This window comes from Austrofundulus limnaeus, unplaced genomic scaffold (assembly GCF_001266775.1).
Source record: "Austrofundulus limnaeus strain Quisiro unplaced genomic scaffold, Austrofundulus_limnaeus-1.0 Scaffold301, whole genome shotgun sequence".
Classification (NCBI taxonomy): Eukaryota; Metazoa; Chordata; class Actinopteri; order Cyprinodontiformes; family Rivulidae; genus Austrofundulus; species Austrofundulus limnaeus.
The window spans coordinates 146,535-161,750 of NW_013952703.1; the positions used below are offsets into that span (position 1 = coordinate 146,535).

Here is a 15,216-nt window from a genome sequence, read left to right on the forward strand (position 1 = left end):
AAAAATGACTAATAGTAATAAAGTGCAGTAAATTTCAGTTCAAACTTAAATGGAACAACTAAAACAAAATCTCAGAAGAAACACAGTGAAAAATAAAATGCTTTTACAACAAACTTCCTTCCATATTCTGCTTATGTCTTAGTTTGTTCTACAAGAAAGAAAAAAACAGCATCGAAGTTACTGCAACAACTGCAGCATAGTGCTGTTTATGAAGGCTACTGCTAGCAGCAGCAAACTCTTTGAATTCTTTGTCATGTCTTGTCCTCAAAGGTTGAATCAAATTGCTGGTGTTAAAACATCCAACTTTCACTCCTCCTCTTGACAGTTAGCAGAGAACAGCAGACAGTCTGCTTGTTTGTGTCCTCCGTGCTGCTCTTACACATCTCCAAACTGCCGATATGTTACTTCTTCTTCTTCTTTTTCTTCTTCTCATCGTTCTTCTTCTGTTATTCGGGGGTGCGGTCGGAAATAACKTGTCAGTACATTAGCGCCCCCGCCTGGTATGGATTGTTGTTTACCCTTTGTGCAGCGCAGCACAGGAGGAACAAAAAAGGGGACAAAAGCGGTATCGGTTAAGAGTATCGGCCGGCTTTTACGATTACGAGTACGAGTACTTGATGCTGGTATCGGATCCGATACCGATACTGGTATCGGTATCGGGACACCTCTACAACCAACCATACACCAACCAACCTAACAACCATACACCAGCCAACCAACCAACCATACACCAGCCAACCAACCAACCAACCAACCATACACAAACCAACCAACCAAGTATCCATACACCAACCAACCATACACCAACCAACCAACCAATCATCCATACACCAACCAACCAACCAATCATCCATACACCAACCAACCANCCATACACCAACCAACCAACCAATCATCCATACACCAACCAACCATACACCAACCAACCAACCAATCATCCATACACCAACCAACCTACCAACCATACACCAGCCAACCAACCAACCATACACCAACCAACCACCCACCAAACCAACAATCCATTAACTAACCACTTCACCATTCAACTACATTTTTATAGACATGCGCAACACAAAGCACCACCCAACCAAAAAACCAGTACTGTTGGACTGGAATAACTCTAGTGAAGAGAAATAAACCTGGATGCTCATCAGCTGATTTGAAATAAATGATAAATTATTATAAAGTGCAGCTAAGCATCAGTGACTTCAGACAACAGAATATATCAAAAGGTGCATATGAGCATGTGAACTCTGTAGTCTGCAGTGAAGAGAAAAAGCAGTTTACACTGAATGTTTTCCATTCCTCTGGTCTGCCAGGGTCGGAACTAGACCACAGGAAACACACAGAGTAAAAGGCTTCCAGGCTAAAGAAAAACAATCCAGACAACAGACACAGCAGTTACTGATTAAAGCAGCCAAAAAGCACAGGGCTCATTCTGCCAGCCTTTCTACAAACTGTACAAACATGAATACTGAGTAAGCAACAGACACACAATAAGAAATCTATTTTAAAGGACTTCACCAGGAATGCATATGGTCCTCCACCTTTTATGCCAATTTTACACTAAGATCGTCTTATACTAACAAATGAAGGAGGTACAGGCATTTTGAACTAACTTCTGAATGTTATAATGCACAACATCATGCAATATTGTGAGATCTCAAGAGATCTGTTAGCTCTCTGAGAATATGTTGAGTAAATACCACACAACATTTAGCTCAATGTTTGTTAAAAAAGACTGCTATGGCCATTTCTGTGTTGGCTAATGTCAATGAGCAAATCAATCATCATGAGTTGAGCTGACTCCGAATGTTTGAGTTGTAGATTTACAGCCCATATTTTCTTTTTGTAAGTTTGACTACAATCTGATCAATGGTTACTCAGGTATTTCTGTGAACAGACTAACAAAAGGAACACAGAGGCATAAACAAAGACAATGTTCCTTTTTCACCTTCAGCAGAAAGTGATAAACATATACAGATTTATGATAAATGAGGTAAACTGAGGATGAGGTGTTGATGTCAGACAAAGTGTTTGATAGAGGCCAGCAGCTGCAGATTGAAAAGTAGAACTATTACCTGAGCTGAAAAGTCAGACTGATGGCTTCAGACTGCAGTGAAAACATCTGACTCGCAAGAATTCTTACAGAAACAAAAGATCAGCACATCTCTTGAGTGCTTCCCAAAGCAGGCTGAACAGCTACAGTTAATGGTTTGAACTGGGACACTATCAATCCCTCTTCATTTACTGAGAGCACAATCCTGAGTCAACAAAACCAAGAGCATGGAGATTTTCTTCCAAGAAGCTCGTGGGACATATACGCTCTGTAATCAGGAGACAAATCCACCCAACATCTGCTAAAACTACTGAATCTGGGTTTCTTCTCCAAAGTCCCACAGAAACCAGCTTCTACTGCCTTATTTCACAATAGTACTTCCTAATCTTGTGCACCTTTATGTTCTGTATAAAAAGATCAAAGAACCAACGTTACCTGTAGGACTGCATATCACCTACTGCCTTTCTTACCAGTGTTTTAGTTTATGACCATCTTATGATGAATCCAAGTTATAGCTGTTTTGGACAAAAACTGTAAATATAACTATGCTCAAACTAATGCGATGTTGTGAGAGTTCGCAAAATGTGTTGGAGCTCAAAGAATGGACTAAGGATGACTGTCTGCTATTACTACATCAATTTTAACCTAACATCTGTAAATCTGAGTTCTAAACAGTTTTATACAAGTAAAGGCTTGGTTATAGTTGCAGTTCTGAGGTTTGGACAGGGCTCTGCTGACAGCATGCAAATCTGTACAAGCAGTGTAGGCGTTTATACTCGGCACATATGTTGATTCTGTATTCTCTGAAAGGACGTGGCAGTACACTTTATATCTTGTAGAAATGTACAAAGGAGAGTAAACACTTGATGAACAAACAAACCACTGCAATGGAGTGCAACGTGCACCAAGTAACAAAAAATGGGAGATGCACGACCCCGCAACACTGCATGAGGTCAGCACACAGGTTAATTATAAAACCAAGGGTGAGTGTGCCAACATTGATGCAATGGCACCATTGTATTGTATGCAATACATTGTATATGTTCACCCAATGAGTGTAACGTGTTCTCTGACAGTTTCATTAAAATCTATCAGGTGGTTTGAGATATATTGCTGACAGCCAAACAGATCATCACAGACAAGTTTGTATTTTTTGCCTGTCATTTCTGTAACCCTGACCCCTTACATTATCTCTTCCAGTGCATACCTAACCCTAAACCTAAACACTCTTCAATTCACACCTTAAACCTAAACCTAACCCCCAACCCAAAAATGGAGTTTCACCATATTAGGACGAGTCCTTGGTCCCCATAATGACATAGTCTTGACAAGGTGTGTATACCAGAAACAGTCTTAAAAACATAACAAATACAAGTACACACACCCAATAAACCCAGATCCACATTCCAACTTCCAAAGTAAATAGAAACTAGGATTGGCGTTGGTGTGGTCGCATTTGGAAAAAAACAATCATCATGTTGAACCAGCACCACCTTGAGGGCCTCAAAAGAACAATAGTTTTTAACTTCGGGCCGCAGAGGGTCGTTGGACTGCATTGATTTTGAATAAGTTGCAATACACTTTCTCACCACTAGTAGCAGTAGTGCGCCACTCAGTTGTTTAACAACTTTTTTAATACATAGAAGAAGAACCTTAGAAACCTGCCGAGAATGGAAACCAAATTTAAATTAAAAGTAGAAGCAAAAATGAAAGTAACTCATCAAAAAACACCAAAGTTTGTCACTAATATGAAAAGCAGCTTCTGGTTCTACAATGCAAAAGTTTAAAAAGGCTAAATTTTTATTTGCACTTTATCAAATTTATTTTTACAGTTTTTTTTATTTGGAACATTTACATAAAATAATTTTGAATGTATTTATTTTATGATCACAATTTTATTTATTGAATTGCCTATTTTTTGTTGTTGTTTATGTTAAAAAAATGTTTGTGTTGATAAGCCTGAGTGCTCTGTTGACTGACTGTTGTATTTGTTCACATAATTGTTATGGGCAGGTTACAATATAAAAAATGTTTGTCATAAGCATGTCTTGTGATTATCTGACAGGAGTTTTACTTTTAAACTGTAAGTGTATTTTATTTCGTTATAATGCAAATACAATATAAATTAAACCAAGATTTAGAATAACTATAATTTTAAACCAAGATTTAGAATAATTATCATTTCAAGTATGGTAATGTCTGACTGGGCCTCGTGTCATTTTATGTTGAACAAATTGGGCCCCGAGGTCGAAAAGGTTAAGAACCCCTGGTTTAAACCATTCTGAGATTGTAGACTTTAGTAAAACAGAAGAGGAAACATGATGGGTGGAGGAGAAGAAGCAATGGGCCCAACTCTTAATGAAGATTGATCCAAAGCCCCTCCAGCCAGGCTGCACTATGGGACAGCATGAGCCATAAATCTGTGAAGTGACTCACCCTCCCTCCTTAATCTTCAGCCTCCTCTCAGGGATCTGCTGACAGGACTTTGAATCCTGCTGCCTCCAGTCTTTGTTTCTGGGGTTTTGTTCTGAAGTCTCATGATGATTTTGTGTAAAACCTGCAGCCAAAGAAGGCGAGGTGAAGGCTTTCCCCAATCCTACACTTTTGAATTAGACACTGACTTTTGTTTGTGTTTTGTTATTCTTGGACTTTATTCAATTCATAATGAAGAAGCTCTCAATCTGTAAAATGCATATATTTAACTAATTAACATTAAAAAAGGGAAGAAATACTAACAGTTCATTGCAAATGTACTTATTCATTTTATTAACTAAACTAACTGCTTACTAATCTTTCTATTTTTATTTTATTTTTATTATTTTCTTACAACCTACCATAGAATTTATTTGGATTGTTCATTTGTATAAAAGCACTCATTCTAAAACATACTCCAGAATAATGAAGTTATGAAAACAAAATGTTGTTTTAAATGACTAAAAATATTTATAATTGAAAACATATGCTGACTTGCACTGTAGTTAAAGTCCATTTATTTTCAAATCTGCATAATGTACAGGACATACTAGGGTTGGGCATAATCGTATCACGTGCAATTAATCTTCGATCAAAAAAATTAATGGATTATTTTTTGGCAATTAACAATTAATACGATTAATGCCACCAGGCAGAGTCCGCTCGGTGCTCCTCTCCGCTTCAAATATGACGAACATTAAACAAAAAGTTCTGTAATTTATCTATTAAACCAATTTAAAATTTGATGTACAGCCTGAAGTCTGTAATTTTGACACAAATCGGAACAGATTTTTATGAAGAGCAAATCTTTCCCACTAAATTGGTCATGTGACCAGGACATAAGGTTATCCAGGGACCCCAATTAATCGTGATTATTATTTTTTTGCCAATATTGCCCAACGCTGGGACATACACAGTGTTGAAATAGTGTTACTCTCTCAACATTAAGCATGAAAAGAGACAAACATTTAGCTAGCTACCTAAATATTTAGGTTGCAACTTAAATATTTAGCTAGCTACCTAAATATTTAACTTAAATATTTAGCTAGCTACGTAAATATTTAAATTGCTAGCTAAATATTTAAGTTTCTAGCCAAATATTTAAGTTGCAACCTGAATAATTAGGTAGTGAGGTGTAGAAACCACGACTTCTGGTTGAAGTGGAACTGCTGTTGCTCAATGAAGAGAGGACTCTGAAAAACAGGCTGGTTGAACAGCAAGAATCTTTATTTTTGCAGTCCAGGAGATAACAGCCAAAAACCAAATTGTGGCCTCTATTGCCAAATGATTCACCAAGTAAGAAGATGAAGACGAAGGCCAAGAGCAGGGGCGCACAAGGCTCTTTATAGGCTTTCACAGATGTACCATAAATCTTGTCACGGTATACCTTAAGCATTCTTCTTCCTAATATGGTCATATGTGCCGAGCTCTAAAGCTAGAGACATCACATCTGTGCATTCCTGGGAAGAGGCCCCCCACTCTTGGACACTACAGTAGCTAGCTAAATATTTAACTTAAATATTTAGGTGGCTACCTAAATATTTAAGTTGCAACCTAAATATTTAGGTAGCTAGCTAAATATTTAACTTAAATATTTAGGTGGCTAGCTAAATATTTAACTTGCTAGCTAAATATTTAAGTTGCAAGCTAAACATTTAGCTCAAAACTAAATATTTAAGTCACAAGTTAAATATTCAGTCTGTTAACTAAATAGTTAATTTGTAAGTTAAATATTTAGTTTATGAACTATGACAGTTATAAATGTATGAATCATATGGTGAAAAACTGCCTTTGAAAAATAAATCTGTTCTGTTTTTCTTATAAAAGGTTAAATAAAACAAAACTATTGGTGGTCATTTTTGACTGTGTGACTTTACAAACGGCACCCCATAGAATACCTTTTCATGCCTGGATACCTGGATCGGACTAAACTCTGGATCTGTAGCAAGAAACCACCTCAGTCGCAGATCTCTGCTGCAGTTTGAACAAAGGTAGTTTTCCTCTCTGCACTGCAGAGCTGCTGAGGTGTGGGGTGATTTTAATAAAGTGTGCTGAGAGGCTGGATAAAGACACAATCAGTCCTAACTTTACAAAACACAAAGAAGAAAAAAGTAAAAACAGATAAGCGATTTACCTTTGAACTTGTGGAAGACGGCCCAGAGCTCAGCGATGTCGGTGGCAAAGGTGATGTCTGTGTCCAAAACTATGACCCTCTGCAGGTCCGAGGGCAGCGTCTTGGTCAGGACTAGTTTCATCAGGCCGTAGATCCCAGAGTAATGTTTATTAGGGATCCAGGACACCTCAGACTGAAACGTCACAGCAGTCAGAGCGGGATCAGTGGCTCCTTTCAGAGACTGTACTGTTTAAAGCTGGAAGTTATGGGAAGCGTTCCTCACCTTTAGCTCATCGGCGTCATAGAAGTTGACTTTGACAGCAGGGACCATCCAGGTGTGGAACAAGGAGGACAGGATCTGCTGGGCAATGGAGTCGGTGATGAAATGAAAATGAAGGGGGTTCCGTCTGCAAAACACACAAAACAAAAACTCTAAAATCTGCCTTCAGATTCACTCAGCAGCTGTCCTTTAATGGACAGAAGACATTAAAAAGTTCGACCTGCAGATCAATACTAAGGTTTATATTCGATAAGATCTCCTAAGGGAAATAACACCACATCTTTTATGTTGTAAGTGTGAAACTTTCATTTGCTCTCATCAAAACCGTCAGGACCAAAGGCTGCCGATAAGTCCCCGAGCAGACTGAAACATTTGTTTCATTTAAAGGCAAACTGAGTGATTATTGAAGGTAATTAGCTGTTCAGAAAAAGACAACACAGTAATTACAATTTTGAGCCAATTTTGGGCCATCAGGAGGCATTCCTCACAGGATGTGCAGAGTTAGAGCTGTTTCCACAAGAATCAATCAGCGCAGGAATCAATGACTGATGCAGTAATGGTCCCACTTTAACTCCTAAACACTTATTTCCTCTGGAGGACCATGAGATCTGACTGAAAACTGCAGGAAGTATTCAGATCCCTTCATTTTGTTCAGGTTATGTTCAAGCTTGATGTTGCAATCATCTCAGCTCAGCTTGTCTCATTAATCTACATTCAGCATCCCATAATGACAAACACTGATTAAATACTGTTAAGTTTATCACAAATAATACAAAACAAAATGTTGCCAGAAGTATTCAGACTTTTTACTAAATTTTAAACTAAGGATACAACCATCCTTCCCACATCAAAATCGTTTTTTTGTCACTTTTCCCAAGCTAAGACGCTAGCTATCAGCTGGATTCCTGGATTGCTATTCCTATCCCTGCACTTTGTAATAAAGAGGAACAGTAAACCTTATTGTCTTTATTGTAGCCTGCTATTAGCTATACTCATAGCTAGGGATGTACCCAGTGGTGGGCAGCACTAATCCAAAAATTAGCTTCACAATTTCTAAAGCGCTTATGTAAATATTTAGGTCCGCAACCTCAAAAGGGCTTATGCCATAGAAAAACTAGTGGAAGCAAATTTTAAAGCGCAAGTCCAATTTGACACTTACTAGCTGGCAATAATTCATGTACAATATATGCACAACACTGCCAACTAGCGGTGTATGAACTCTTTTACAGCTTAATATTACAACCGCCGATTGCTGGGGATGGGATTTCCTAAAACAGAACTTTAGCTCCTGTGTAAAAATTAAAAAGTTGTTGAGGATTGCTAGTTCGGCTACTTCTTTGTCTTTTTTCTTTTGTTTGTTGTAGATTTTTTTTTATTAAAGAAGTATCAATAAAGTAATTTTAAAACTGTTTATTGGAAAACTGAAGAGATGCATTCTGGGTGCATGACGGATTTGATTTGTGACGGGAACGAAAGCACGGAGTACAGGAAACTATCTTCCCTTCAAAATAAGAGCTTGGATTTTAAAGTTTTCCATGTAGTTGCTCCAGTTGACCACTAGATGTCTGTCCTCATCTATCTTAACATCTGTAAATCATTTCTGCGTCTCTAACCCCATTGCTTCAACCAATTACGTCAAGTATTGAGCTCCAGCGTTTAAACTTTTTTTTAAAAAAAGGAGCTCCGATTGTAAAGTAAAATAAATCAACATACAAAATTTTAGTATGGATTACAAACGTTAACTGTTTTAGCTGGGACAGGGAGTTCTAAACACTGCCTTCTTGCTACGTAAGCAGACACAAAGCATTGTGGGAAAATGAGAACCCTGACTGATAGCAACAGTCAGCAAGGACGTATACCTTGTCAATAAGTGTGTTTATCTGGGAGGGGTGCTGTTGGACAGATCATGTGTTGTGATTCATTGACAGCCATACCTTCTACTGTTCAAGATAATGATGACTGGTAGATAATTAGTTATTAGCAGTACTGCATTTTAATTTTAGAAAGCGCAAATCCGCTTATGAATTAAAAAAATTAGTAAGACAGCTAAAGCGCAAATTAAATAAAATGTCCGCAATTAGCGGATTTGCGCTTTAGCGGACTGGTGCCCACCACTGGATGAACCAATATGAAAATTTCAGCCAATCAATATCTGATATTAAAATTGCCGTTATGGCCGGTAACCGATATTTACCAATATCACAAAAACACACAAATTATTTATATACATATACACACACAAACACACTTTGTCTTTTTTGATACCGTAAAAAAAACCAATCGATGACGTGGCTCTACTTCAGTTAATTCTGTGTGTGTAGTCACTATCACTATCATGATCAAACAGAGACCACTCAACCATCTCCCCTCACAAAACAGAAACACAAAGCTAAAAAGTGGGAAATCAATATCGGACGTTAATATCAGCCCAGTTTTACTTATCGGACCGATACGATATTTAAAAAAATGTCCAACATCAGCCGATGCTGATGTTAATGCCGATATTTTGTGCATCCCTTCTCATCCATGCTCACCTCATACAGCGATCTACTGCAGTCAGTCACACATACAGTGATAATATTACTACTTACACAAATTTTAAACACCACTGAGTTTCTTTAAATGATACCCAAGCGGTGGCTCGAGTGATAAAAATACTCTAAGACACAAGTTTGTATAGCTATCTTAATTAGGACAGTTTTACTTCCCTTCATTTCATTTTCCAAGTTCTGCAGAAGCCTGATAATCAACCAATTACTCAAATCAGGTGTGTTGGAGCAGAGAAACAAGGAGAACATGCAGGGCTGCAGCCCTCGAGCACAAGGATTGCCCACCCTTGCCAAAAACAGAGTTCCACCATTTAGGACATGTCTTTGGTCCACATAAGGACACAGAAACAAGCATACTTAGATATTAAAGATAATCAATAAAACACAGATAAAAACATCAACCTTTTCCCGCTCACTTTCTAAGCCCGTTGAAGACTTCGACCCTCCATCAAACATTTCATCTGAACTTTCCTGTATTTCCTCAAGTCTGATGCGTCAAAAATTCACTGTAGGAACGTCTTTTTCTGTCGCAACATTAACACTGAATCTCCATAGAATCCATGCTGCTTGTCCAATCATTCGAAAGAGCAGCATAAAAAAATGATTTGATAAGAAATTAACCCTATTTCAAAATGCCCGTCTGTACCTTTAACTAATACCAACACAGTATACTTAATATATTTCACTATTTAAACCCAAGCATGACCATGTTCTACCTTCAACAGCTGCCGTCTCCTGTTTACTGATTGGACGATGAGTGGTTCACTTTAAAGAGATCCCTGATTAGTTATAACGTTAGACTTTATTTGATAAACATTTATTTTAACTGTAAAATAAAGATGGTAAAAATACTGTAGGCTGCTTAGTTTTGTACATTTTTCAAAATATATTTTAACATAGACGGAGCCATTTTATTTACACRCAAAGCATTCTGGGTAAATGATGACGTGGATAGGTCMTCGRTGCGAGGCTGCTAGCGAGCTATATCCACCCTGAAGGTTAATCTTGGACAATATCTGATGATCGACTCTTTTAAATGAAACCAGAGAGCGTTGACAGAGAGGAGAAGGTAGAAATGACTCAGYCTGGAACTGAAAATATGGATGGAGGACAACAGAGCTGCTTCATGGAAGAAGAACCTCAGCTTAGCCTGTTAGCCTTTGTGCTAGTGCAGACGCAATATTGCCTTATATATTAGCTTGGCGTTAGCGCGACAAATAAGCTAAACTCAGGTCCTCCATCCATATTTTCAGTTACAGGCTGAGTCATTTTTCTGTTCCCCTCTCTGTCATGTGGATGGAGGACCTCAGTGACGAGAGGAGAATGTGTAGCGCTGAGCTAATACATATACGTATATGGTGATAGTGTCTGGGCTAATGCTGAAGCTAACAGGCAAAGCTGAGGTTCTTCTTCCGTGAAGCAGCTCTGTTGTCCTCCATCCATATTTTCAGTTCCAGGCTGAGTCATTTCTACCTTCTCCTCTCTGTCAACGCTCTCTGGTTTCATTTAAAAGAGTCGATCATCAGATATTGTCCAAGCTTAACCTTCAGGTACGGCTCGCTAGCAGCCTCGCACCAATGCCAGTTGCCATAGTTGACATCATCATTTACCCAGAATGCTTTGCGTGTAAATAAAATGGCCCCGTCCGTGTAATATATTTTAAACTTTTAGTTTAAAAATGATAAAAACTAAACAGCCTATAGTATTTTTACAGTCTTTATTTTACAGTTAAAGTATATGTTTATCATATAAAGTCTAATGTTACAACTAATCGGGGATACATTTAACTAACTGAATGCTTTCAGCCAATCAGAGCTTGGACTGTTTTCTTTGACATATAAACTTAGTAACACCTGATTTCCACTGGAGCAGCTTGTTTGCTTCATCCTTCAATGCTTTGTGATTGCACCAGCTTTGCTGCTAAACTCCCACCTTCCCTCCTACCTGTGTGCAGTATAAAGATGTGAAGTGAACTATTTTTATGTTCCCATCCTCATCAAAATCTCCTCCCTCTTAAAGAGAGACTTTCTGTCGGCACTATAATGACAACAGGAGTCATTTTTAAGACCTCCTGTCAGGAATCTGTTTCAGGGTTTAGAACAGAGGAGTGATGATCCCAGCAGGAGCAAACGCAGCAGCTGTTGTTGGACAGATTAGAGCGATGAGAGGCCAAACTGTGGACGCGGGTCCAGCTGAAAGAGACCGTCCCTCAGGTGGGACGGCATCAGTTACTCTGTGAATGTCACACTGCAGGGCTTTCCATCACTGCAGCAAGAAATAAACTCACAGCAGCTATCTGATTTATAGAGTTCCCTAAACAGCATGCCACTGCGAAACATTCTATGACAGAGCAGAACCACACTCAAAGAAGCAGCATAGATGTGAAAAAGATTATTTTCAGAAGGAATTTTATAATATGCAGTACACTACTACAGATCAAGAGATACTAGTAGACAAGTCTCTGAGGGGAGCGTGTGAAAAACTTAAGAGCTGCAGGGTCAGACTGTGTCTAAAGATCTGTGATGTCATCATTTATCTCTAATGACCATGAGACAAATGTCCAACACACTGACCTTTCACGGAGTCAGATGGTCCCACCATGAGACAAATGTCCAACATTCTGACATTTCACGGAGTCAGATGGTCCCACCATGAGACAAATGTCCAACACTCTGACCTTTCATTATAGCCAGATGGTTCCATCATGAGACAAATGTCCAACACACTGACCTTTCATAGAGTCAGATGGTCCCACCATGAGACAAATGTCCAGCATTCTGACCTTTCATAGTCAGATGGTCCCACCATGAGACAAATGTCCAGCATTCTGACCTTTCATAGTCAGATGGTCCCACCATGAAACAAATGTCCAACACTGACCTTTCACAGAGTCAGATGATCGCACCATGAAACAAATGTCCAACATTCTGACTTTTTATAGAATCAGATGGTCCCACCATGAGACAAATGTACAACATTCTGGCCTTTCATAGAGCCAGATGGTCCCACCATGAGACAAATGTCCAACATTCTGACCTTTTATAGAGTCAGATGGTCACACCATGAGACAAATGTACAACATTCTGGCCTTTCATAGAGTCAGATGGTCCCACCATGAGACAAATGTCCAACATTTTGAACATAAAGTATGGTACGCTTCCTTAAAAAACCCTTGATTTCTAATGTAATACATTGAATATTATAAATACCATATTTACCATTGACTCAGATGGTCTCACCATGAGACAAATGTCCAACACTCTGACCTTTCCGACAGATAGTTGGTTTCCCCCATGAGACAAATGTCCAACACTCTGACCTTTCTGACAGATAGTTGGTTCCCCCCATGAGACAAATGTCCAACACTCTGACTTGTCATAGAGTCAGATGATCCCACTGTGAGACAACAGTCCTATTTTGAGACCTGCCAGGTATCTATCAGCTAACACCCCATTTACTGAGCAATAAACTCTACAAGTGTCAGCATTAGAACAGGATGTAACTTTGTGTATGTTTCTGCTGTCCTGTCCAGGTAGAAAAGGAAAGATGGGCTCAGTGTGTGAGTTCAAAACGTTTTACATAAATGATTAATGATCAGAGAACTAACGAAGTGTAAACATATGTTGGTACCTGTGAAAGAGGACGGATTTGACCAGCGTCACTACGTCTCGGCTGGCATTGTAACCTGCACATACGATGGCCACGTGGATGGTCTGTGGAGAAAACAGAGAATGTGAGAGCAATCTGACGTGACTTTTTCATGATAAGATTTGGTGAAAATACATACAGCACTGAGAAACCCTATGAATGAAGCAGAAAGTCTTGTTTTAATCAGCCTATACAGCAGATGATTTGTTTATGTACTTCAGTCACATCAGATCAGCTGTTCTGCTCAGTTTCCTCCCAGCCACACACACTCAGGATTAGAAAAGTTGATTAAATTAGATGGTCTTAGTCTGAAAGCTTCTCACAGCTGTAACCTTTATGTTGCCGCCATTAAATAACTTTGAAGAAACAAGTTACCATAAAAAATAACAGGAACAAGCCATTGTTATGAGACATGCTGAAATATTGTGAGCATTTTTATATCACTATCAATAAAGCCTCCAGGCTGCCAGCTTGATGGGTCTTGGACCAGGTGTGTCTGCTGGTAATAAGGAGACCAAGCTTACAGAGGTGTTTCCAAAACCCTTCTATTGAAATAGTTCTGTATTTCAGTGTTTTGTTTTGCTTTTTCTTTCATAAATAAAACTCATACTGCAGCTTAAACCCCAAACTTACCATCTGTGTAGAGAGAATGGCACCTACTCCTGAGTCTGAGGCATCCTCTTTTAGGATGAACGTTTCTGAGGGTTAGGGTCAGTTATTTCAGATTTGGTGGTAAACAGTTCCTTTAGTTTTTGGAATACTTCATTGGCTGCAGGAGACCAGAAAAACGGTCGGTGAATGGAAGTGAAATAGGTTAATGAAAAAAGTTGTCTGGCTGTGATTTTGAATGAATCATCATTAGAAGTTGGTGCCCTCGTTAAACTGTCTTTACCTGTCCATTCTCCAAGATGTACCCCAGAAAGGAAACTGGAGCTCCCATTTTTCAACCTTGAGAAATGATTGGTTCCCTATGAGTCCCTGGAGGACTTGTCTTACATGTTGTTGAAGTTATTTAGGATCCTGAGAGAAAATGGATGTCATCTAAGTAGAAGAACATAAAAAAAGTTAAGAAAGTATCTTAAGATACTGTTAACTACAGCCTAGAAGACGGAGTCTGATTGGCATTGCTAAGTATTCAACATACCCCACTGGTGTTATAAAGCCATCTCCCATTCCTCCGTGTCTCTGATCTGAAATAAGTGACAATCATTTCTGAGGTCCAACTTGGAGAAGATTTTTACTGAGTACAGTTCAAACATAAAGTCAATGAATTACAGAGGGTGCTTGTTCTTAATAGTGATCTGGTTTAATCCTCTGTAATCTATACAGTGATGACGCATTTTGCATTTTCTCTCAACAAATCTCCCACATGCGAGGCAGATGGCCAAATAATACCTGCAGCGAGGGAATCTGTGATATATTGTCTCATGGTCACCTTCTTGGACCTTGACAGGTTACAGAGTCAGCTGGATGGCTATGGTTAAGAGGTCACTGGTGTGGTCATAGAGCTGATGAGGTAGAAGAGAAAGAGCTTTCTCCTGATTCAAAACTGAGAAGAGATCTATGTAAGCCCCAGACACATAAGAAACATCCGATTTCTCAGTGAGCGCAGGTGTAGGAGACTCACCTGAGCATAAACAATGGGTAAGACCAAAAACCCCTTATTTTTCAATACTTTGAGTTATCTTGTTGATTGTGGTATTTTACTGCTGTAATAGAGAGTACCCAAAATTCAGAAACTGAGTAAATTATGTAAAACTAGTTCATGCTCCTAATAATTACCAGAGACTACCAAATTTATGGACTGGGTATATTGCGCAACATGACGGCTCAGTGGTTAGCACCGATGCCTCACAGCAAGAAGGTCCTGGGTTCAAATACCTGGTTTGTACCTGGGGTCTTTCTGTGCGGAGTTTGCATGTTCTCGTGCTTGTGTGGTTTTCTCTGCATACTCCAGTTTCCCTCACAGCATAAAAATATGTACAATATGTTGTCTTCCCTTAAAAAACACTGCAAAAAATGTCCACCTAACCAAGTTTTAAAATCTTATATCCAGCCAAAAAGTTGTTTTGATCTTGTTTTGAGACTGATTTAC

General features: G+C 38.9%; 1 protein-coding gene across 1 annotated transcript in view; it reads right to left on the minus strand.

Annotated features, from left to right (window-relative positions):
- The window catches only part of large1 (LARGE xylosyl- and glucuronyltransferase 1), a gene marked incomplete in the record, with an annotated part of 198,750 nt that overhangs the window by 94,082 nt on the left and 89,452 nt on the right, over positions 1-15,216 (minus strand). Inside the window, 3 exon segments of the mRNA XM_014021694.1 lie at positions 6,666-6,837; positions 6,928-7,051; positions 13,104-13,186. Coding sequence (XP_013877148.1) covers positions 6,666-6,837; positions 6,928-7,051; positions 13,104-13,186 — 379 coding nt within the window.